At 37.2% G+C, this 26622-nt stretch overlaps 1 protein-coding gene across 1 annotated transcript; it reads right to left on the bottom strand.

The window, feature by feature from the left end:
• Window positions 1-8224: 8224 nt before the first annotated feature.
• Window positions 8225-24093, bottom strand: DAZL (deleted in azoospermia like). Its single transcript, XM_049870694.1, has 12 exons — window positions 23886-24093; window positions 23549-23808; window positions 17648-17794; window positions 17279-17370; window positions 16554-16605; window positions 15625-15688; window positions 15401-15540; window positions 13954-14025; window positions 13181-13231; window positions 12333-12446; window positions 11146-11244; window positions 8225-8278 (listed from the first exon to the last, which is right to left on the bottom strand). Exons 1-12 carry the CDS (start codon window positions 24091-24093, stop codon window positions 8225-8227), a joined length of 1353 nt encoding a protein of 450 aa, XP_049726651.1.
• Window positions 24094-26622: the final 2529 nt, after the last annotated feature.

The raw sequence follows: 26622 nt of genomic DNA, 5'->3' as shown, positions 1-26622 counted from the left end.
TGATGTCATTCCACAACTCGTCTGGTCTTCGGTCATCAGTGTTCAATGGGTCAAATCTGTTCTTCAGATGGTCTCTAAATTCAGGTGGGATATACTCAAGGTCATATTTTGGCTCTCGTGGACTTGCTCTGATTGTCTTCAGTTTCGGCTTGAAATTGCATATGAGCAATTGATGGTCTGTTCCACAGTCGGCCGCTGGCCTTGTTCTGACTGATGATGTTGAGCTTTTCCATCATCTCTTTCCACAGATGTAGTCAATTTTGACTTCTGCGTGTTCCATCTGGTGAGGTCCATGTGTACAGTCACCGTTTATGTTGGTGAAAGAAGGTATTTGCAATGAAGAAGTCGTTCATCTTGCAAAATTCTATCATTCGATCCCCGGCATTGTTTCTATCACCAAGGCCATATTTTCCAACTACTGATCCTTCTTCGTTTCCAACTTTCGCATTCCAATCACCAGTAATTATCAATGCATCTTGATTGCATGTTCCATCAATTTCAGACTGTAGCAGCTGATAAAAATCTTCTATTTCTTCATCTCTGGCCCTAGTGGTTGGTGCGTAAATTTGAATAATAGTCATATTAACTGGTCTTCCTTGTATACATATGGATATTATCCTATCACTGGCAGTGTTGTACTTCAGGATAGATCTTGAAATGTTCTTTTTGACAATGAATGCAACACCTTTCCTCTTTGAGTTGTCATTCCCAGCAGAGTAGATTCTATGACTGTCTGATTCAAAATGGCCAATACCAGTCCATTTCGGTTCACTAATGCCTAGGATATCGATGTTTATGCATTCCATTTCATTTTGGACGATTTCTAATTTTCCTAGATTCATACTTTGTACATTCCGGGTTCTGATTATTAATGGATATTTGCAGCTGATTCTTCTGAGTCGTGCCACATCAGCAAATGAAGGTCCCGAAAGCTTTACTCCATTCACGTCATTAAGGTCGAGTCTACTTTGAGGTGGCAGCTCTTCCCCAATCATCTTTTGAGTGCCTTCCAACCTGGGGGCTCATCTCCCAGCACTATATCAGACAAGGTTCCACTGCTATTCGTAAGGTTTTCACTGGCTAATGAAAGGAAGAAGGACCCGACAGCCTACTTCTTGTTATAAGAGGCTCCAAAGGTGATAGTAGACACAGGTGACAGGAGATAAGATGATGCTACTTTATTCTTGTGTGACTTTGGAAAATAATCTGGTAGTTTCTTAAAAAGTTGAAATGCACCTACCCAGACACTCAGTTCCTAGGTGTTTACCCTAAGGAAACGACAGCACATATTAATACAAAGATTTACACATGAATGCTCAGAGTAGCTTCATTTTTCAAACCAAACGTTTCAAGCCAAAATGTGGAAACAAGCCAAATGTCCATCAACTGAAGAATGGCTAAATTGTGATAAATCTATATTATAGAATACTACTCAGCAATAAAAAAGTAACTACTGATACATGGAACAACATGGGTGAATCTCAAAATAATTATGCTGAGTGAAAGAAGCCAAACGCAAAAGAGCATCTACCATGTGAGTCCATTTATATAAAACTCTAGGAAGTGCAAGCTAATATATAGTGACAGAAAGCAGGTTAGTGGCTGGGGTGGATGGAGAATGAATTACACAGAGGTGATGGAAATGTTTCTTACCTTGATTGCTGTGGTGGTTTCACAGTTGTATACGTATGTCAGAACTCATCAAAACATACATCTTAAATATGTGTATTTTATTGTACATAAATTATATTACAATAAAGATGTTAAAAAGAAGAAAGAAGGGAGAGAGAGGGAAGGGAAAATGACATCAAACAAGGCTGCAAATGTACCTGAATGGGACCCATGGTCTCCAGTTTGTATCTCTGCCCCAAATTTTGTGGGCCTGGGCTAGGAAGAGGAATGTGGCAGACCCCCTTAGAATTTGATAGCTAACAGGATAAGCAGCAATGGAGAGGTAGACTGAAGAGCTTGTTTGGATAGTAAACAAATGAAGGAAACATAGGCACGGTCACAGCATTTCCTGTCCTGGATGATTCTTTAGATTAAGTTAAAGTGATTATAATCACTTAAGATTGTTTTATAAAGGATTCCATTCATTAAAAAAAAAATGTGTTTTAGGTGAAAGTTTACAGAGAAAATTAGTTTCCCATTCCATCGTTTGTACATAGTGTTCCATGGCATTGGTTGCTTTCCCCACAGTGTATCAGCCCTGGGTTCTTTGTTTCCTTCCCTCAGGATTTTCTACCCCTTCCTGCCTTCTCATCTTTGCTTTTGGACAAATGTTGCCCTTTCGATCTCCTATAATTGATTTTCCTAAGGAGCATAATCCTCTCTGGTGGTGTTTATTTTCTGGGCCTATTATTTGGCTGTCTATTTGTTTTTGACACGTTCCCAACTCAATGGCAGTGGTGGCCACCAAACACACCATGGGTCTGTGTAAACCAAAACATTCCAAAGAAAGAGTGGAGCGAGGGAGGATTGAGGCTTAAAAGTGACAATCACAGAGTTTAGGGTAGTGGTTAAACTTGAGGGCTCTGCGGCCAGACTCCTGACTTTGCAGCTAACTAGCTCTGAGACCTCAGGCGAGACATTTTCATACTCTAAACATCTGTGTGCTTATCTGTGAAAACAGGGAAAATAGCTAACCTCATTAGGATGCTGTGAGGATTAAATGAGGTGAGCTTCCTAATGCAATTAGCACAGAGCCTGGCACACAGTTAAGTTCTAGCTCAATCTATTCTGAGTCATTTGTTTTTCCTCCCTCAAATACTAAGTTGTCCATTTTACATTCCAGACAGTTACAGCTTTTATGGACCCCAGTCAAATACCGCTATCCTCTGTATTTAGAGAAACAGAGTCTTGGGCATATTAAGATTCATGATTTTTGAACTTACTACTATATTTCTGAAATTCATTTATTATTATCATTCTTGTTACAGGTATGAGTAATAGTAAAAGGAACAATAACAGGCCATGCTTTTCTAAAAACCATAGGTAATATCTATCTTGAAAATTTGCCCAGTGGGCCAAAGGCATGGTTGCCTGCAGGAGGCAAACACAGTAAATCTGCCTCCATATTGCCCATTCTGCCCCTTCATGGCCATGCCCCCTCCCTCTCCCTCAGCTTGCCTGCACTTGGCCTTGGAACCTAGCTTTGCCTCTGCAGTCACTCCTCCCTAAAACTCATTTCTAGCCACAAGTCTTGGTTTTCCGATTTAATTTTGGGCAATGCAATTCACTTTTCACCCTGTTCATAAGTCACTCTTGCCTGTGGGTAAGTGGCACTCATGGGCACAGGCTCAGTAGAGAAAGATGAACTGAGTCAACGAAATCCCTTACAGAAGTCAAGATGGACCTGACAAAAGTTGTTCTCCAGATCCAGTTATCCCCAAACTAAGGGTAGCCTGATATGATATAATGAGAGATCCCGGGATAATACAACAGTATTCCTCAAAGTGCATGCTCGAGAGAGCAGAACCACCGGCGGGACTTCTTAAAATGCAAATTACGAGGCCCACCCCAGACCTACAGAATAAGAGCATCTGAAAATGGGGCCCAGGAATCAGTCTCTCTGAAAAGAAATCCAGGCACTGATTCAGATGCTCTTTGCCTTCCCTGTGAAAGGTATCATTAAGAAAACTGAACTTGTCATATGAAATAATGGGCTGATCTAATCATGAACGTAACCTTGAATGGTGAATGTTACTCTGTCAAAGACGGACACACTACCATCCAGAATGATGAGCAACCATGTTCTGAGAAAAAAAAAAAGTGTAGTCAGATTTTTCTCATATAGCAGGTGTGCTGTTCAGATTTCCACTAGATAGGGGAACAGCTTAGGTAAAAAAGAAAATGGCCTCTGTATTTTAAATGATCCCTCTCAGTCTCACTGGTCCAGCTACATTTATTCAGGGGGGGAATATATTAAAAATTTTTAACAAGAGTGCAAGGGCATAAGGGACATACCCACTGTAGACACTGGTCTAGATGTACCAGTGCAAACTGGTGGCGTGTCAGCCCTTTCTTCTATAGTATATAACTTCACCAAGATTAAGACAAAATAGTGTGTATTGCCATCCATTTTATTTTGAGGGAAGACAATAGATGTGATTAGAGCCTTAATGTACTTCTGATAGATTTGTTTTCTGTAAAAAGGGCTGATTAAGGATTATAAAAACTCTTGACTTCCTGAACTGCTTGAAATGTTACTATTGCTTCAAATTCAGAAAGAGCTTTCATGACCTGAACCATCCCAGTCATACAACCATTTGTTCTATTGCTAAAGACCTAGCGAACGGGTATCTGGGAGTTTTATACGTGGGGAAAGGCACATTCCCGGCACGCTGCCTCAATGGAGGTGCAGATAAGATACAAAGCCTTCGTGTGCTTTGGGAGAATGAACTGGAGATTCAACTAGAAAACTTTGTTTCAGACCAGTTAAAAAAGTGAAATATAGCTACCGCAATTGAATTGTACAGTGGTAGCTTCAACTTCTGTACCAGGAGACAATTTTTGCATTTTCTTGGGTAATCCCACAGCTACAGCCATATTGGACAGATGTTTTTAACTCTAAATGCAATACAGAATTACCTACCATTTCTTCGCTATGCAGATTGAATATTTTGTGTGAGCATTCAAAAATGCATGTTTATAGTCTAAACTTCTTATGGTTATTGTTTTCTACCACCAAATGTACTGTCTACAGATGGAAAATTCAGTCTTAGATGGGTGGTGAGGAATTGCTCAGAAGAATCAGTCACGCACAGACACACACATTACACATAACGTTGAGATGGGCTAGATTACAGAGTTATCAAAATATGTACAGGAGCAATCCTCATCTAGAAGAAGTGTTTCAGGGATTCCCAACGATCATACTCAACAGCTGGTCCTATCTGCAAGACTTGGTCGATGGAGAACACTGCTGCTTTTTTCCCCGTTCTGGTTCCCCACACACTCTAGCGCCATCTTGGTGAAGGCAGAGTGGCACGCAGCCTTAGCACTGCTGCTCCGTATTACCCCCCCGACGACAGCAATGAAAGCAGGCGAGACGACCAAACAACACGGCAGCCCATTTTTATGAGTTTACCTTTACAGGCAACCTAGAGAGTTTCAGAGGGGGAAGGAGTAGGGAATTGCTCTGGAGTATTTATTTTTCAAAGTTAATGGGTTCCTTGCAATAAGGATGCTAACCTATATTGAAAGGTTATTTTTTTTTTTACAAAGGTACCGTGTTCTTGGGGGAAAAAAAAGCATGCAAGATACACTTCTTATAGGGGTGTCCCATGCTTCTGGAATCACTTGATTTTGTCATACTTCAACTTTTTACAAAAAAGCGCTATACAGAATTTCTTCTACAATCCCAGAGACTTGGTTTTGAGATTTTTGTTGCAATCGTAAACTGCAAATATGTTGAGATATCAACGCAGGTTTAAAGATGTATGGAGCCTGGTTTTAGAGCCTCAGTAATATTGTTACTTAGCTTGGACAGGGCTAACCAAATGTTCTGGATAATGGTTACTGTAAAGACACATACATAAAAAAAAAAAATACATGCATGCATATTTAAGGATTACCAATTTTAAACAATTATTCATTAAACATCAAAATTGAATCTTTGCTGACGACACTTGCAGAACCTTGTTATCTTAATCAATTTTCTGTTAATAAGTCAGTCACAGAAAGATTTGTCGCTGATGAACTGTAGCATAACAACGTCCAGAGGGAGAGTTTCCTCTCCCACGGCTCCAGCTTATAGAATTGGTAATACTGGAGCTAGAAATGGAAGCAGGGGTAAGCACTAATTTTTTGATGCATGCTCATATGAAGTAAATGCAATATGAGAAATCTAAGCTCTATCAGACAATTCTAATATCTTGAAATAAAAAGGGTCAGAGAGATTAAGCCCAATGTGTGCAGCAGACAAAAGGATTTCAGGGTCCAGAATGAAAGGGCCCTCGGCCATGAGAATTCCAAGGTGGGGATGTGTTCTCCAACATTCCTACTAGGTGCTGCTCCGTGGATGCACTGAGATGGAGTCCACTGTCAACCATTTCCAACCCAACATAAGAGGAATTATTTTTTTCATGAAAATCCGTTTCTTAACTGCACAACAGGAAACAACAAAAATACAGTGTTCCAAAATTTGCTTTTATAAACCAACTCTGCCAGACTAGTAAACTGAACTATATTTATACTTTTAAATCTCAAAGATCTAAGCCTCATCACCCAACAACCAAAAAAAAAAAAAAAACAACCAAAGCCACCCCATAAATCATTTCTTTAGATATGAAATGAATAAGTAGGTCAAAAACACTTTTGGAAAAAAAATTTCTTTATTTCTATTTGTTCATTTATATAAAGACAGTATCAGTAATAGGTAATACAAACATATTTTTAAGTTTAAAATTAATTTTTCATTTTGAAAGGTTCAGGACTTTGTCTTTTCTTTCTACCTTACTCTTTTAAATACTTCACTCCAACAAATTAGCAGACAAATAAAAAGCATATTCCCTTACTCTTCCTTAGGGTCATATTGGACGAATTAGAATTTAATGTTTAGAATTTAGGTACCGTTTACAGTAAGCTCGAGATTTAATCATAGAATGATAGATGTGAGAATGTCATTAGTTCACACATTAAAAAATAGACAGTTTAAAAAGGACAAATTTCAGGGGAATTTCTAGTTTTAAGTTTAAGAAAGTTCTCTTAGGTATCCTTGAAAGTTTAAAGATTTTCCTTCAGATTCAGAATGAAAACAATAGGAATTATAGATCATAATGGGTACTGGTGACATGGCCCAAAGTAGCTACATTAAAAAAAAAAAAGTTAGGGATAAATGGAGTCTCCACATTTTAGGGAAAGGGCTGATGGGAAGAAAAAAAAAAAAAAAACCCACCAGGGAGCCACTTTAAACTCATGTCCATAGCAGGTCAAATGATGCTGATACTATTTCCTTTAGAAAGGTACTATGTCATCTCTGTCTTTCTGAGGGTTAGCTCCTGAACTGCTCACATGGCTACTTCTCTTCTTTGTATCAGCAGTTCTAGGAGCAAACCTCCCAGGGGAACAATACTACAGACTGGAAAAGCAAGACTGCACAGGGGCTCTAATGCTTTAGCTGCTCATCAGGGTATCCACGGAGGAGAAGACCTAATCTCACTCTGACTCCAGGATATTCTTGGAATAGTAAATAACTTCTTTGGTTTAGAACTGTTAATACTACCTACTACTTTGACTCTCCTGGATGTATCGTACTTTTTAAATAAAAAATGTGTAACAAGCTAACAAACAAAAATAAAAAATCTACTTGCTTTATAACAAATAACTAATATTTTAATGTTTTTACAAAAGCAATTCCTTTCAGGTACTCTGATTAACTTTTAAGTGACATAAAAAAGTCTCAGCATTCTTTAATACCAATATTTTGCACAATTTAAGATACAGCCATTGAGTTTAACCTTTTAAGGAAAAAAAAAAAGAATGGTAACTCACTAAGAAGCTTATGTAACTAGTAAAGTTTAGTTTGTTTTAGATTTTTTACAAAAATTAGGCCCAGAATTTTAGTTATCCTAATTACCATCCCAATCAAATAGAGTATCTATGTGTGGATTCTAGATAACAGGTAAAATATCTTGAACTAATAAATATAAGACCCACTGATTGGACTGTTTGTTCAGAATCTGTTTTTACTGGGTTTAGATAAGGAAGCCTTCAATTAAGCTAATTATACATTGAGTTCCACTGATTAAAAATGAAGTTTGAAAAACTCTGCTTTTGTGGTAAATTTCTAGACAAATTATAAATGCGAAGTACTGTTTGTAGGTACTTGTTGGAGAAGTGAAATGCTGGTATACAAACTATCAAAATTCTGACCTTTCAAAACAATAGGTTCTTAAAACAATTTTTTGAAAATCAGCATTTTCTTTTAAACACTTAAAATGTCAACTTCAATTAAAAAAATCCTTACAGATAAATCTTAAAGTTATTCCTTCAGTATCAATTATTCTTAACGTTTAACTATATATTCAACACAGAACCAGTTTCTAAATAAACTTCTAATGAAGAACAGTTTCAATGTAAAATAAAACTAGGTAACCTAAATTGTACATAAAATATGCATGTGATTTATCAAAATTCAGAATTAAATTTGTATAACAATGAAAAACTTTGTCTCTTCTTCAAAATCAGCAACCCCCTGAGACTAGAAAGTTAGCAGAGAGGGTCAAACAGATTTAAGCACTGCCCGGCTTCTTCTGAAGTGATGTACTCTTTTATCCTAGAAAAGAAATAGTCCTTTTTACTTCCCCTTGAAAATTTTCTATTATCACTATGACCTAAGAAAGATGCAAAATACTTTAAAGCATTTATTTTGTATTTAAAACCGGTATAAATAATGAGAATAAAGGTGATCCTTTGAGGAAGCATTCCTGAACTTTGTGATAATGAATGTACCACGGTGGCTAGTTTTATCCAATAGTTAATTAAAAAAGAAATACCAGTAAACTCAGAAATAGAGGACTTAAAAAGAGTCAATATCATTTTATACACAGTCTTAGTTAATGATTTGGCAATAATGTCCCATAGACAGTTGGTGGAATATGTATGTAATTATTAAAAGTATTATTTTTACTAAGTGAAGTGCATCTCTTAGAAATGATAGCTTGAAAACAGCAGTCCAATCTGAAATCCCACGCTTTTAGGTTAAAAGATGTAAGTCTTGTTATACTTAAAGGAACTGGCTCTTTCTTACCTACAATGGAAATACATCACTCTTTGCGAAGGAGAAAAATCAAAAATACATGCAAAAATTTTCTATCACTTTGTGGCCTAGAGATGTGCAAAGAGATGGAAGTGAGGCCTTACAAAGAGAAATGGGGGTGTGTAAACCAGTAAAAATTTTCTGCTCTACACATAGTCAGCTTAACTGTGCCATTTTCCTAGGGATTAAATCAGGCTGTGATATAAAGAAGAGTGACTTCTAGAAGGGCAATATCCTATTTAGGATATAAAAAGATAAAGCCTAGAAAAGCAGTCAAACTCAAATATCTTCAGGGAAAACCTGACTATGAAGAGGCTGGACAACAGAGAGTATAATTTATTATGGGAACAGTGTAAAACCAGCCTCAATGATTCTAAATTCAATTAAAACAACAACACATTTCGCCAATCAAAATAGGTAAGGATGCCAGAGAACTACACACTGCCAACTCCTGACTCTTAACCCAGACGTTGCAGAAAACTCTGTGAAGTTGGAAGGGAGGCTTTTGTCTAGGTGAAAACTCAAATTTAAAGACTTTATTTTACACTTTCCATACAAATGATAAATGCTACCTATTCACTTTGGGTAAGGTAAGCTAACATACAACCCTGCTTCGTTCTTTTCTAAATTGTACTATGTAGATTAAAGCAGTAACAGGATAAATGTCAACTTTAAATGAGTATTTTTCTCCCTGTTGCAAAGATGGTGAGAACTCCATCACGCTACAGCTGCCTCTACTCTTCTATATTATAGGAGGTTCTTAGTATATCCTTTATAAAGGCTTTCTAAGCTTCATCCTATGTCCATTCATAGATGAAAAAAAGCTATTTTCCTTCCCGTTTAAGACAAAAAGCAATGGTTAAAAAATTCTCTTTGAATGTAAAATGGTGCAGCTGCTTTCCACAGAAGTCTGGCAGTTCCTCAAAAGATTAAACATAGGGTTACCATATAACTCAGTAATTCCATTCCTAGTTATATACCCAAGAGAAGCAAAAACATATGTCCACACAAAAACTTGTACATGAATGTTCACAGCAGTATTATTAAAAAAGTGGAAACAACCTAAATGTCTATCAGCTGATGAATGGATAAACAAAATGTAGCGTAAACCCAAAATGTAGCATATACATTATAAACAAGAATGAAGTACTTATATATGCTACCACATGGATAAACCATGAAAACATTACGCTAAAGAACACAGTCACAAAAGATCACATGTTGTATGATTCCATTTACATGAAATGTCTAGTAATAGGCAAATCCACAGACAGAAAGTATACCAGTGGCTGCCTAGGGCTGGAGGCTTTGCGGGGGAAACGGGAAGTGACTACTTATGGGTAGGAGGTTTCTTCTCGGGGTAACGAAAATGTTCTAAAGTTGATTACGGTGATGGTTGCACAACTCTGTGAATATACTAAGGACCGCTGAACTGTACACTTTAAATGGGTGAATTGTATGGTATATGAATATCTCAATAAAGCTATTAAAAAATTTCCCTTTACTAAGCACAATATCCCTCCCCTATCAGGGTGATGGAAACCTTGGTGGCGTAGTGGTTAAGTGCTACGGCTGCTAACCAAAGGGTCTGCAGTTCAAATGCGCCAGGTGCTCCTCAGAAACCCTACTGGGGAGTTCTACTCTGTCCCTACAGGGTTGCTGAGTCGGAATCGACTCGACGGCACTGGGTTTGGTTTTGGTTTTTGGTATAGAGTAATACAGGGTTGCTGTGAGTCAGGATTAACTTGACTGGAACAGGTTTGGTTCTGGTATCAGAGTTAGTCTTTTTCATATTCACAGACCTGTAGCCCTGCCTCCGAACTTTAGACGTGTAAAAACTGGAGCGTAAGAAGATTTAAGTGATTTGTCCAAGGTGGTAGAACGAGAAACAGAAACCAGTACTTTAAGTTCAAATACCCTCATTCTTTTCCACTTCACCAACTCTGACTCAACTTCCATTTCTTTCCAGTGACTGCTTCCCTTTACCCTCCTCCTCCTAAATTGTTCACAATTGATTGATCCATTTCTTCTCTGCTCTCTTCTACATTATTTATATATTCTTAAGTTTTGCATTTTCTATCTAGAATTTTCTCTTTTACTGTTTGGTCAAGTCAATATTCTTTTTCAACTCTCTTCTTCTACAAATCCTTTCAATTCTAAATTTCTGTTAAAGGCTTCTTCCCTAAGGACAAACTGCACCATAGGAAGGTTTGAGCAGCTTAAATACACTAAGGTAAAAACCACTCACAATGATTTACTACGTCAGTCCAATGTCAACAGTTTCATTACATGTTCTAAGTAACCTCGAAATACATATATGACAGAAAAAGAAGACCCTTCAAATCTGACAAATGTATTTTTTCAAGGATATTATTCTTCCATACCTTGAAGTAGTCATCCTGGGTAACAAGAGAGTTTCTCAGTCGGCTCTCTGGATTAAATAGACAAGATACCACAGTCTGTATGCTTCGGTCCACCGATTTCTGAAACAAAAGTTTCCAGTAATCTAATGACTACGCCTCCTTTTACTCACTGTTGACAAGGAGTTTGTTTTTGGGGTGGGGAGAAGTTCAATGAGCATATGCTTATTTTCAAAGAATTCCTACATAATTAGTAATTTTTACCACATACGTATGTAAGTTTTCTGCCAAATAAAAGAAATATTTTAGAACCTTAGTGACAGAATACTGGTTAAAGACAAAAAGACAGACTTTATTCGAGCCCTGAGGTATTTTTCTTAGGGCTCTTTCATTTTTCCTGTTAAATAAGAAACAGTGAACTTCAATATTTCAAGAAATAATATCCAGAACAAAACTTGCTAATTATACAGTAAGCTATGTTAGTTTTTTTTTTCCAAAATTTTAATTATGTATCAAATCAGGAAATTATTTCACCCATGGCTGAGTAGTTCTCAAAAACTTTTTCCACTGGATAAAATGCACACACTCAATGGGAATCAGTCAGTGACACGCATATTCTCAGCACATGAGCTATATTCACACTCCCACCCATTCAAGAAGAGAAGAAAATGCAAGAAGGAGAGTATTATTATAGAAATCTTTTCTAAATGATAAAAATAAACTGCTTATTTCAGTATTTTGATTATTAGTGACTTTACCACGCTTGAGAACTGCTCCCATGTGTGTTACAAAGAGCATACCATAAGGAACTGTGTATTACTACTTAGCTAAACAAATGTTTAAATTGGCAAAAGAGCAGATAGATAGAATTTATCCTAATCCCTCTTTTGAAGAACAGAATTCTTGAGGAAACTTGCCCACTGCATGTTGCTAAATCATATTAACCAATATTTATTAAAGAACAGAAAAAAAATGAAAACTTAAAAGAAAGGAATGCTGAGTATGAAACTTCATGCATCTGTTGCAAGTCTGGGGTTTGAGGGTGTTTGAAATTTGTCAGCATTTACAAGGACTGCTGAGAGTTATTATTACGTAAGCTCTGTAATGTTTACGGCTTCCATATATAAATTTGGGTAGAGATACTTGCTTTTCAAAAAGCCATTATTAAAACTTGAAAGAATAAATATTAATAAACAAAATTAGATGTTTGCCTTTTGTGGGCCATTTCCAGAGGATGGAGTAGCTTCATGAACTGAGCATTCGCTTGTCAAAACTTCAGTTCCTGGATCAACTTCATTACAGTGGTAGTTAACAGTTGTATAAGCCTACATTTAAAATGATAAAAGTGTAATTGAAGAGATATACAGATACATTTCTGAACTATTTAATCTTTAAAATGGTGAGCTGACATTGAACTTTAACTGTGGGTTATGTTTAAATGCAATAAAAAAAAATAGGCAGCCTTTTATTTTGAAATTGTCTTCTAAGCACCAACATAATCAGAATTAGAAGGGCTCTAAGAAAAAAAAAACTCCAATATGTAGTAAGGGAGTGCCTGGGAATTTTCACACTTTCTACATCCTTCAAATATCCAATCCTACTAAAAGACAGACAGTACCTCAGGGGTTGTAGGCAGCACTCCCCTTTGTTTTACTCCTTTTCTTACTTAACAGTATTACCAGTAATAACATCTAGGTTTCTTTTTAACAGAGTTTCTATGGGTAGCAAAACCAGAAGCAGATTCTAGGCAGATTCAATGCTAATGCTAAATTCATATTAATACAACCTTTCTTGGGTTATATAGTCTATCAACAAGTAACTGAGCACCTATTGTGTGTACAGCAGCCACTGCTTTAAGCACTCGAACAACCTGGGAAACAAAACGTATAGTTTCTCTCATGGGAGTACATAATCAGATTAATAAAAAATCAAAAAGCACATTTTAAAATATTTCTAAGCCTGTATGATATGGCAAAAGGCCAAGAGATATACGCTAATTAAGTCAGAAAATACATCTTAATAAAGAACAGGAGGTATATGTCTGACTAATTCATTTTACCGGAGGTATAACAAAGCTCCTTTGTTCTCCTGCAGGCCACTGCGGTGGCATCTTAAAAAAAAAAAAAAAGGAACAACAATTATTTAAATATTCCCACACATTTTATCAAAAATATGAAATCGATAATGTCCACGTATTCGTTATGTTGGCTCCTTGAACTTACTATAACAAAAGAAACAGAATAGAAAAAAGTAGTACCTTATGTTTCTAATATCTGAGGTTCTTAACATTATTTTCATATATAAGCCCGACCTTTTTCTCAATTTTCTGGAGTTGGCTTTCAGGAAAATTAAAGATAATAGCTTCCTGAATTTCTTACCATAACTATGGCCCTAGGTCATACATATGGTCACATCTATGGGAAGAAATTCAGAGAACTACTATCTTGGAACAGCCTGCTCCAACACTATTAAATACAACTAGAATTCAATGCTCTAAGAATTTAGTAATCACTTTATATCAACCTATTTATTCCCCTAGAAAAATCTGTAGAGTCAGCCTGGATACTTCAGCTATTTGGCAGCAAAGATGGAAGAATATATACTGACATACAGAAGGGGACATCAAGTCTTAGAAAATAGTTCTACAGGAAAGTTTGCTACATATATTCCTGTCAAAATACCACTTCTTTATTTCTAAGTAATATAAAAAGTTCTAATTCTAGATTAATTCTTTTCTTCCTTAAATTTTAGGCATACTTCACTAGCTTAAATGACAAACTAAAGGACTCAGTAATGTCCCGACATAAATCATTTTGTATTCTCTTAAATTACCTGATAATTATATACCGGCAGTTGATATCCAGTGATGACCTGAACTGGTGAACTTGGATAAGGAGGGTATGCCTGAAAATAAAGTTTACAGAAAGACTATATTAACAACGTAAACAGAAAAAATAACTAAATAAGGAATATCATATCCAATATAAAATATCAAATTAAATATTAATAAGGTCACCTTTTTCTACATGCAATGATACACGATTCTATTTGAGTTTAAGTCTAACCTCATACAGAAAAAAATGTCAAATGTTGGCCTTCTGGGTGGGGAAGAGGAGGGGAAAACTGATGAGAAAAGTGATTTTGCCAGCCTGAGTTTATCTTATTTATTTATCCCCACCTAGAAGTTCTTTCTCATACTTGTCATAAGGCTCTATTAGGTCAGATTTCCATGATAACACTGTATTAATGCATCTGCTGCTTCTCTGTAAAAATACTTTCAGGCAGTTTTGCATTCCACTGATAACATTGTGGGGAAATGTGTAGTCCTCCTACAGACTTTTGGCTCTTTCTGTATTTCACTTCTAAAAATTAAGGGCAGTATATATATAATCCAAAACTGGAAGAGTGAGTACAATGTCTTACATGTTTCAATATATACTGATAAATAAACACATATAAATACACCCAGAATAGATAATGGCTCACAGTAAATGTGAGGAACAAGTAGGGTTTTTCTTCCAGCCATGTTCAGAGCCAGAAAAATAAGATATATCCTACACTTCATATAGATAAGAAAATGTAAATTCAAAAGAAAGATACTGCAGAACTATTTTGCTATTACTTTCTTTGTTTTCCTCCAAAAAAAAAAAGTCTTTTAAGTTGAAAAAAGTAAAACTAAGAAGGAAATAAAGGTTATCTCTTATCAACAGGAAATAGTTAAGTATGCCAAATCCCACTTTATTAAAATAACTAGAACCAGACAAATTATATGCCAGAAATTCAGAGTTTACAAATATAGTCAAATCCATCAGAAACCTACTCATCCTAGAGCTAGAATATACTCAGGAGTCAGCTATCTATATAGGAAGCATCTGGAAATCATTTCAAATAAGGAATAGCTAGAAGAACTGCTAAGCTTGTAGAAGAAAGACAGGCAGACACATGAGGAAAGCTGTCTTAAAATATTCTAGGAATATGGAGGAAAAAGAGGAAGAAACTTGTTCTACACGGCTACAAAGGCTAACAAGCTATACAGAAGCAGATTTTAGCTTAGTTTAATACACTAAGAATGACAGATTTCTAACAAAGGTAATAGATTTCCCATCATTCAAGTATTCAAGCAGACTGTATTGCCATTTGTTAGGGAAGCTGGGGCTATAATTCCACTGAGGGTAAGAAGTGAGACCAGCTTACTTTTAAGGTGCCTTCCAGCTCTAAGATCTCTAGTACTATAACAAACAAACAACAAAAAACAACCAGGAATGTAGGTAATTCTTACCTGAACGTATTGAGTTATAGGGTTCATCATAGTTGGAGGCTGCATGTAAGCTTCGGTGTTTGGATTACTCCAGACACTCTGAAACTGTGGTGGTGGAGGAGGATTGAAAACCAAAGGACGTGGCTGCATATGATAAGCACCTTTTTAAACAAGAAAACAAGTTCTATTTTTAATTCTCTGAAAAGCTACACTTGCTGTCAACAACAATTTCTACCTTTACTCACACAAATTTTGTTTCCTGATTGCAGGGCCCAGTTTTAGCTTTTTACCATGGAAATTTATCTGTGACTGAAAATAAAACAATAACAAAATTAGAATTAATTTTCAAGCCTTTACTTCCAAGACTTCAGTAAACACCCCTGTTATGGATTGAACTGTGTCCCCCAAAAATATGTGTTGTAAGTCCTAACACCTATACCTGTGGATGTAATCCCATTTGGGAACAGGGTTTTCTTTATTATGTTAATGAGGTCATATCCATGTAGGGTGTGTTTTAAACCAACTGCTTTTGAGATATAAAAGGAGATTAGGCACAGAAGCAAAAGAGCAGGGATGGGGAAAGACATATGCCAGGTGGAGATTGTCATGGGATGCCAAGAAGAACGCTAGAGAAGCTGAGACAAGGATTTTCCCCAGCCAGAAAGAGAAAGCCTTCCCCGAGAGCCAGAGTCCTAAATTTGGACTTTTAGCCCCCTAAACTGTGAGAAAATAAATTTACATTCATTAAAGCCAATCCCTTGTGGTATTTCTATTATAGCTGCACTAGGAAACTAAGACAACCCCAAGTACCCTCAGGTTCCTACTATGCGAGATCAGTGGTGAGAAGAGACCAAATCAAAATTTATCACCATGAAGCTACCTTATTTACTCTCACTACTGCAGTCAAGTGTTTTGAGGTGCCAAATGGATTTGATAAAACCATCTTTTCACCCTGTTTTCATCCTGTCCTGTCTCTTGTTCATGAAGCTAGGTATCCGGTCAAAATTAAACAGGTTCTCACAAGTTATGTAAGATTCTGTTAAGACTGAATTTCAAGCAGAAAGTGTATCTTTCTCCACATTTTATGTAATACTCAATATAGTCAACACTCAAGCAATACTCAAAATTACAGCAATAGGCTACATAAGAGATTTTTTTCCATGAGATTACTTACTTCTACTATCTTCTGCACATCCACATCATTATAAAATGAAACAAATCCATAGCTAAAAAGGCAGATAAAGGAAGTGTAAAATCACCACCATACAATACATAGATAAAAAAAAAAAAAAAGAACGAGTTATATCAAGTAATCAATGTTAGAAGGTACTCAGATTAAGGTAGTGTGAGAATCCCTTTCATTAGCAGAGAAGTCATTCCTACGAACCCAAATTTAACCTATTATTTATGGCACCATGATTAAAATTTAAGATACTGTGCAACTTGAGAAGAAAATAATTGTTTATAAAACTGACTGGTCGACTTATGCTAAATAAACTATATGTTATACTTAAATACAAAATTAGGAAAATGATTAAAAGATCTGGCAGCAAACTTTTATTCTCTACATGAAACAAATTAACAAAGCAACAAATTTCACTTATATAAGAATACCAGTTTCAAAGACTTCTTGACATTTTATAGATGCTAAAGTTAAAACGTTGTCAAGTTGATTTCAACTCATAACACCCCATGTGTGTCAGAAAAGAGCTGTATTCCATAGGGTTTTCAATGGCTGGTTTTTCAGAAGTAGATCTCCAGGCCTTTCTTCTGAGGTGCCTGTGGGTGGATTCAAACTGCTAACCTTTTGGTTAGAACTGTTTACACCACTCAGGGGCTTTATAGATGCTAGGCTTCAGATAATTTTGATAATTTACACTGAAGGTATATTTTACTCACCCTTTGGACACACCAGTTCTATCCGTGATTATCTTCACTTCTTTTACCGAACCGTATCTAGCAAAGAAACTTCTAATTTCGCTTTCATCCATCTATGGAAAAGAATTTAACTTAAAGAATAAAAATTCGGCATTTAAATTTTTTGAATTTTACTATAAAAAAGGCTTGGTGAGGTGGAAGTGTCTCTTCCAAGCATCCTCAAACTATCTGTAGCTCTTTGTTAAAGATATTTCTAGTCCCTATGGGTTAAACATAAAACCAAATAAAAACTGACATGAACTACAAAAAAACCTTAAGTTTGCAACAGGGCCAAAATTCCATTATTCACATTATTTATATTAAGATAAAAATAAAATATGAATACCATACCCTAACATCAATTCCACCAACAAAAACAGTGTTTGGCATGATTTTGCCTTCTGGTAAAACATAGCCTTGGCTGGTTGTAGTTGACGAGGACTGGGTGCTGGCCTCTCTGGAGACTGTTGAATTTGGAGTCTCAGGGTTTGCAGCAGACTGTAATTTGGAAAGCAGACAACATAACCACATACAAAAACAAAAACCATATAATGTGAAATATAATTTTTATATTTTAAATACAAAATATTTTTATATAATTATTTTCATTATAAACTAGTCATCAATACAGCTTAGTTCAGGTTCAAGATTTAAATCAGAGTAGGTTAGCACAAAATTCTAACAAAAGGATATAGTACTTTCTTAAATGCAGCGTTGTACATTGTCATCTCTTATACACTGCTGTGATAAAATACTGAGTTTATACTGAGTTCATGAAAATATTTTGTGAATTGATAAAAAAATTAGAAAGTTCAGATCTGTAAAAACTGAATTTATTCAAACCATTCTGTTCTATGCCAATAAACAAGTTTCATTTTACTAAGTACATTAATAAAAAGCTTTTAAAAAAAAAACCTTTTAAAAAAAAAAAGTAAAAGCCACATCAAAATAAAAACAAATATCAGAGTTTTAAGCCAATTTGTTTTGCCTCGCCTCTCTATTCACCAAAATTAACACAGAATTTATAGCATTCCCTTCTGAGTATGCCTACTTTACTTTGGAAATGGATTATGAAAATACTATTTGCTCACGTATTATCGCTCCTGCTAAAAGAGGCTTAAAATCCTCTTTTCTAATGCTAGGATCCTTAAAGCATCTTTTGAAATAATGTTTTTCTTTCTGAATAACACCAATTCAGTCCCACTAGTAATGCTAATTTTCACGGGGGCCTGGGAGATAACTGATACCATCTTTAAGATTTAGAAAAACCCGTAAAACTCATCATTATTTTTCCGGATTCTGGTAAGAATCTGTCTTTAGTCTTCCCACAGTCAACTCTAAGGTTAATGTAAAATTTTCTGAAACAGAATTTACTGGTAATATATACGTTGGGAGAGGCGGTACAACACAGTGTAACAAAAACTTATTTAGTCAGAAGATCTAGGTTCATGTCCCCTACTAGGTAATACGCCACTTACCTGCCAGCTGTGTATCTTTGAGCAAATTGTTTTGAGAATAGAATAACATCTGTGAATTCATTTTGTAAAGTATGAAGTGCTATGCCAATATAAGTTAGTGTCCTGTTATCTGAATTTATTTTCAATAGGTTAAAAAAAAGTTTCATTCCTAGCTCTACTATTTACTGACTTATTTTATAAACAATTAACAACTGATTAAGTTGGAATTTCAAGAAAATACTTTAGGGCACATTTACTCATTTGAAATTAAATTATGAAGTGCCTATTGTTCATAAGAGGTAAATACAAAAGGCTGCAAGAGAGAAAACTACTGCCCACACCTCTGCTTATGGAGGAAAACAAAAACAATGGCAAAAGAAATCAACTGACACATCCTCTAAAAAAAGGTAAGCATAGTGGTCGTAAAAGAAATTAACAGCAACGATGGCAGAGTTCTTGTTTTGTCAATACTAGAAGTTAACGATGAATTTAAGATCTTACAAACTACTATACTTTATTGCTATTTTTTGTTTCTATTCAAATACACCTTAATTCTTTCATTTAATCATGGCAGTGATATTTTATAATAAATTATGAGAGAATAAAAAACTATTTCTGAAGTTTTTTTCATTTTTAATGTCTTATTTTAGCTTTTTTCTAAATGAGAGTGTATTACATAAACTATGTATCTTCTCTCTTGAGAACCCAACTTGACTTCCCTTCTCTATATACAATTTACCAACTTCTTCTCAATTCAAAAATCCAAAACACAAATAAAACAAAACAGTGGTTCTGAAACTCCTCCCCTTCATTCTCAATTAACCCTTTCATTTGTGGAAGAACTTTGGGAACTTTTTTATTTGAAAAATAAATTATTTATGCTATTACCTGTCTGTACACCATAATGGATGGTTGTATTTTAATTCAGGAGTGAACATCTGGACTGAGAACTGTGCCAGATTAAAAGGGGTTATGACAGTGCACTGGCTGTGTCCTCCTTGCAACATTTAGTAATGTCTGGTACATTTCTAGTTGTCACAACTGGTGACTGCTACTGGTATCTGGTGGGTAGAGGCCAGAGACACTACAATGCACAGGAGAGCCTCCAACAACAAAAAATTACCTGGTTCAAAATTTCAATAGAATTTAGGTTGAGAAATCCTATGATAGCGCCACCAGAATTGAACAGAAAAATGATTCTTTATGAAGAACCTGCTTTTTATTTTTAGTGAAGTAAGTATTCTCAGGGTCTTGGTTTCCTCACTTGAAAAACATGTGGTAGGAAAAGTTCTCTGATGTCCTTCTAATTCTCACATTTTACTTACAAAAGTAAAACTGATATTTGAGACAACTAGACAGTAATTTGGGAAAGAGAAAAAAAGCTGTTAGCTATTATAGGAAGTATAGCTTTGGCTTGAGTTTTAAAAACTGGCTCCCTGCTTAATTGAGGTATTAAATATGAAGTTCATCAAATCATTTTTACCAATGTCATAAGCTCTTAAATCAAGGATGACATTACCGTATTTTATTTTAGTCATCGGCCAGCAGGTGGAGCTCAAAGTTAACACAGTAACCAAACTACTCCATTTTAACCAAACTGAACAGCAGCGATTTAAAAATACATATTTAAACTCATACTGTGTATTTATATATAATTTATATATAATTCATCCACAACCTAATAGACAACCTTTGGTTACTTTTAAACTATGGCTAAAAATGCTCTACAAATGAATGCTTAGGCTACAGCAAAAAGTTTGATGTTAAAGGAAAGTATTCATGCTAACCATCAATAAAAAAACCAAACCCACTGCCCTTGAGTCGATTTTGACTCATAGCTACCCTACAGAACAGAGGAGAACTACCCCATACAGTTTCTTTACAGAAGCAGATTGCCACATTTGCCTCCTGTAGGTTTGAGCTGCAGACCTTTCAGTTAGTAGCTGAGCACTTTAACCACTGTGCCACCAGAGGTCCTTTAACCAGTAATAACATTACATACTGAATATAAAATTGCATTTAATGTAAGAAGTAATTATTTTTCTTAATGATACCTTCAAAGAAGTTGGTGGGTTTTGAAATGAGAACCGCTGGGATATTATTTAAATAGGGATGAGTTTGGAGGCCATCATATGCACAATTATTAACATTAATATATCTTTTAATATATTTGGATAACTAAGTGACAAGGTTAACTGAAAGCCTAAAAGTTTTTATCATTACTAAAGCATAGTTCCTGGGATGTCAGTGCCTCTGACAGTATTATGTCTACATGCAAGCAAACTGATATCTATGTACAATTGACCAAAAAAAAAGTCTATAACTTGTAGTCATCAAAGTTATATCCACAGCAGGAGGAAGGAACTATACACATCAAAGCTAAAATTAAGGAAATAGGAAAATGAGACTCAGAATAAAAACTGTAAGTAAATCCAAGAGTTGGTTCTTGGGGGAAAAAATCCAAAAAGTAAATAAATAGTCCCAGCAAAGCTAAGCAAGGAAAAAAGCAAAAATATACATTAGCCACAAAAAAGGGAAATAAGCTCTATGGGAATACATTTGAAAATCTTGATAAAATGGAGAATTTTCTAGAGAAATATAAATTTTCAAAGCTACCTTAGGAAGAGAAAAAAACAACTAGATTAATCAATAACTACGGCAGAAACTAAGGAACCCTGGTTAATGCAGTGGTTAAAGCATTTGGCTGCTAACCCACAAGGCCTCGGTTTGAACCCACCAGCCGCTCTGCCAGAGGAAGATGTGGTAGTCTGCTTCCGTGAAGATTTACAGCCTTAGAAACCCTATGGGGCAGTTCTACTCTGTCCTATAGAGTCCCTATGAATTGGAATCGACTCGATGGCAGTGAGTTTCGGTTTTATGGAAGAAACTGCTCAAATGATGCCTGGTTGAGCTTTACTGGGTGTTTTTTTTTTTTCAGTCTTTAAAGAAACAAATAATTTGTGTGTGTGAGTGTCTGTATGTTAAAGAGAGACAGACAGACACACTTGCCAAGACACAGAAACACTGGTAGAGAAGTGGCAGCGGAGAGGAAAGAAAATTCACTTTTCTTTAAGAACAAAGAAAGAAAAACTTTCAGAGAAAACAAGAAAAAAATTCTAAATGCATTTTACAAGCTAACACCATCTAAATAACAGAATGTGATTAAGATGGTCCACCTCCCCAGTGCCCCCCAATACAAAGATGAAAAGTTCCAGTAATATACAAAAAATACACAATGAAGTATAGTATATACGAGAAATGCAAAGATGGCTCATTCTTAGGAAATCTGTTACCGTAAGTCATCATTGAAAAAGCTTCTTTAAAAAAATACAGCACTCATTTAAAAAAATTTTTTTAAAAACCCAAGTAAAATAAAAACAGAAGAATCCTATCTATCTCTAAGCCATAACCAGGCTTTTATTAGAGTCATTTCCTTTGAAATTTAGGAATATGAAGAGGGAACCTACTTATCACTACTATACATTTCTTCTACGTATAACAGAGTTTAAAGTCACCATAGAGTTCTCATAAGTCAGTAAGAAAAAATAATATTCAAATAGAAAGATGAACTAAGAAGTCACAAGATATTTAAAAAGCTAATGGCCACATGATAAACTTCAACTTACCTGATTAAAAAAAAAAAGTGTATAACACAGTATAACATCATTTTCCAGCTAACAGATTGGCAACGTAAAAAATTCTCTCTCATTGGAACTGCTGTGAAGAAAAGATCACCCTACATGCTGTCAGTGGGAATGTTAATTGGTACATACCAAGAATAGCTTGGCAAAAATATCTAATTTGAAATGGGCACAAATTGGGCACAGCCCTTTCACCAAGCAATTCCACTTCTGGCAATTTATCCCAAGGAATTAGTAGAACAAGCATGCCAAGATGTTTGCACAAGGACATTTATTATAGTATTGTCATAATGTTGAAAAACTACTCATTCAAAGGGATTTGGTAAAATAAGAAATGATATAATCTTATGCTCTAACATTATATATTCAAAATTACTTTAAATTTATTTTTGGAATAATGCTTACTTATCTCAAAACAAAAAAGCAGGCTGTAAAATAGTATATAGAGTGGTCCAACTTTTGTAAAATAAAATTTACCTATCTATATGTAATCTGTGCATAAAAACAATTATGAAATGGCATACATCAACATTTTAACAGTGGTTATAGGTTCTGGGACTAAGATGGATCTCTGTTTTCTTATACCAATTATTTTCAAATGAGTGAATATGCTACTTTATCAGAATATTTAAATGTTAGCATGTCCTCTCTTTACCTCTAAAAATGGTGAGGAAAAATTATTATAACTATTTATAATAAGATAAATACATGATACTACATAAATGATAACTACAAATAAGTTTTGGTAATTATAAACATTTAATATATTTACATATAAAATACATATAAATTTCCTCCCTTTACCTCTGAAAATGAAGACAAAAATAATTATTATGAAATAAATACACAGCATATAATCCACACATTTGTGACTTTATGGTTGATCAAAAGTATTTCATCTTGTAGTTAACCAACTCCATGCATTTATCAAAACTCATAAACGTACACTAAAAATGAGCACGTACTACTGCATGTAATTAAAAAAAAAATTCCTGGTTTATCTAAAGGAAAAAAAAAAGCGTTCACTGAGTTAACAATTTCGAAAATTCTTAAATCACTAGATTTAAATATATTTTACCCCAAATACATTTTCTTTTTTTTTTTTTTAGCTCTACAGGAACGGCGGTCTCTCAGGACCAAGAGCAACTACCGACGCCAACATCGTGCTGACATGATGGCGTCCGGCTGGATTTGGCGCCGATTAGGGCCCTCAAGGTAGCTACCCGCAGCAGGTCACACACCGCAAGGTGGCACGTGCGGCCACCGCCAATGTCCTTGGGAGCTAGTTCCTTCCCCAGCTCGCGGGCCGAGCGCTCGCGTCTTTGTTGGAGGGTCCTCCCTTCCCACGTCCCACAGGAACACACCCCCAGAGGTCCCCCCGACAACCCCGCCGACCCCAGCCCCGCCGAGGCCTCTGAGGCCCGGAAAGAACCACGTCCCGAGCAAACTCCCGCTCTCCAAGTCTAAAGCAGGGCGCCCCTCAGACCGCGCCAGGCGGCGGCGTTCGGGCGGCTGCAGGCCCGACGCCATCTCTCAGAGGCCGCCGCTCCCAGTCTCCACACCAAGGGGCACAGGAAGGGGACCGCGTGGGGTACCCGGCACCCCAATTCCCAACGGGGCAGAGAACCCGACCTCCTCGCCCCAGGCTAGTTCTCGACCAGGCGGGAGGTGGACAGCATGTGGAGGCCGCAGGCTTCATAGGCACTTGGCCTCACAAGATGAGGGAAGCGGCGTCTTGGGGCGCCCTCCTTCCATCCTTCCACAATACCCCTCAGGCGGCCCCGTCGCGGCCGCCTCCTGCCCGCCGCTCTAAGCCTTGTAGGCCGCGCCCCAAGGCTGCGCCCAGCAGGCCACGTCCCCCCTCCAACTTTGCAGGCCAAGGCCTGCAGTGCCCCCCACTAGGCCCCCCAGATCAGGAAAGCTGGAGTCACCCCCACTTTCAGCCCCTCACCCTGAACCACACCCAAAAAGCCGAGTTCCGGCCACCCTGCAGGACCCCTCCGGCCTTGCGCCCCTCAGGCCTCCTCCCTCAACTCACCATGATGGCGGCAGTCAGCAGTTCCCGCCGACAGGGCTCGAGGGGAGCAAGGCTGCGCTTCGGGCACTACTCCCGGGGTTGCTTCCAGCCCCGCTCGCACCCGCGGCCCGGCTTCGAATGGGCAGCGGAAGAAAAGGCAGATGTGTGAGGAAAATCAAAGTTGGGTGGCCAGGCTGAGGAGCCCAACAGAGCGGCAGGCCAGGTTGAGAGGAGGCAGGCGGACTGAGGCGTGGCCCACGGGGCTCCCGGAGGTGGCTCCTGCTCCGGGTACTGGGGCCCGTCGTGCTGCCTCAGCCAATGGGTGACAGCGCCTCCGCCTTCCACCCCGTAGGGGGGCTTGCGGGGGACGACGGCGCCCGGCCGGGGGTGCGCAGGGGGTGCGCGCAGGACGGCACTGCGCATCAAGGGCGGTGCCCGCAGCATTAGACGGATGGACAGACACACTTAGCTCTTCGGAAATGCCTTTGAAGCGTATTTCAAATGAATACGCGTACCTTAATATATATTCACATTTTTTTTTTAATATTTATGTATCTAGGTTGTATTTTCAAGATGGCGTCTTGAACGCGCTGTATTAGCCGAATCACTCTCAGCTCTATAGCTCATCCTCAAAATCCATTTAAATGTTTATAGAAGTAGAAAAATAGCAGCAAGTTTATGGAAAAGAAGGAAAGAGACATCGGAGAGCCAGAAACATGGACACCTCTTGTCAAGTTTGAGGTAAATGGGATTGGCTTGGAGGAAATGCCAGTTGAGGCCAGGCAGCTTGGCATTCAGAATGTTCATTCTTTTAAGAAATATTTATTGAGTGCCTAGATTGCCAGATGCTGGGGATGCAGGAGAGGACGAAATAGGCAGACATGTCTTCCCTCGGGGAGTTTATCTTCTAGGCCTTACAGGAAGAAGCTAGGCCTGCCTAGAGAATTCTAGAACATTCTCAAAGTTAGAGAAGCAGAGCCTGGAGCAAGGATGAACTTTGAACCAGTTGCTGGAGCAATTCACATAACTTTGGGAACCACTCCAGCACTGTGTACTCATGGGGCAACTAACTATGACTTTTATCCTCAAACTTCACTTTTATGCTACTCTCTAAACTCACAATATAGTGGCCTTATAGTGGAAAACACCTAGCAATGTTGGGTAAAAATAACTAACCTTATCTTTAATATGTAGCTAAACGCATAAGAAACGAAAGGAAATCTCAAAGTGTCAAAAATGAAAATAAACTGAAAACCAGAGCAATGACTTGCTGAACTGACTCTTTTCTGGCCCTGGGTGTGAGGCTAGATTGTAGGCTGACCAAGCGTCCTGGTTTGTCCAGAATTTTCTTGGTTATAGTACTGAAAAACCCCATGTACCTACAACCCTTCAGTCCTGGGCAAATCAGGTTGGTTGGTTGTCCTAGATATGGGAACGTTGGTGTTGATCTCTTTAACTTGGGATGGGGTTCTACAGGGGCAAGAGTTAAGGGCTTGCAGTAGCTCATGGTGGGAGTGGGAACTGAGTACCCTGCAAAAAGCTATTGTCCCTGACAGGCATCATCCTCAGGAAAAGTGTGGACTAGGGAAAATGAAAAAAATACCTAGTGGACAAGCAGATAAGGAAACTTGTTTCTGTCTGACCTCTAAAAAAGAAAAAAAAAAAAAGTATATATATATTTGTATGTATTTAGGAGCCCTGTGGCACACTGATTAAGCTCTCAGCTGCTCACTAAAAGGCCACCATTCAAACCCACCATACACTCCAAGGAAGAAAGATGTGGCAGACTGTGTCCGTAAAGATACAGCCTTGGAAACCCTGTTGGGCAGTTGAACTCTGTCCTGTGGGGCCGCCATGAGTCAGAATTGACTCAAAGACAACGGGTTTGGTTTTATTTTTTATTTACCATGAATGAGAGTGACAGGTAACAAAGAAGATTAAAATGTCAAAAATTTGTAATAAAGCAACAGAAGAGGCTTCTTTTGGATTATGTGTGTGTGTGTGTTTTCTTTTTCTCATGCCATGTTTTCTCTCAACATATTTGAGGTAATACATTCTATGTATATTTTAAAGGGATTTTTCTAGTTCTTTTAACATGTAAAACTTAAAGTCTAAAGCAAATAAATTACTTTCTTCTTGAACAATTCAGAGATCTTACAGTGTTTTGACTTTGCACGATCCCTCCCAATGTATAACCAATTGGCATGGATT

Source organism: Elephas maximus, chromosome 27 (assembly GCF_024166365.1).
Source record: "Elephas maximus indicus isolate mEleMax1 chromosome 27, mEleMax1 primary haplotype, whole genome shotgun sequence".
Classification (NCBI taxonomy): Eukaryota; Metazoa; Chordata; class Mammalia; order Proboscidea; family Elephantidae; genus Elephas; species Elephas maximus.
Note: the sequence above shows the minus strand (reverse complement) of the source record. Positions and strands in the feature narration are given on the sequence as shown.

Coding starts and splice junctions, on each gene's coding strand:
- DAZL (XM_049870694.1), bottom strand. CDS start 24,093: ATGAAGCCTGCGGCCTCCACATGCTGTCCACCTCCCGCCTGGTCGAGA. Junction 13,232..13,953: donor TGCCGGTATATAATTATCAG/GTAATTTAAGAG, acceptor TTTTTTTTTAAG/ATGCCACCGCAGTGGCCTGC. Junction 11,245..12,332: donor CTGGAAATGGCCCACAAAAG/GCAAACATCTAA, acceptor CTTTTGTTTCAG/AAATCGGTGGACCGAAGCAT.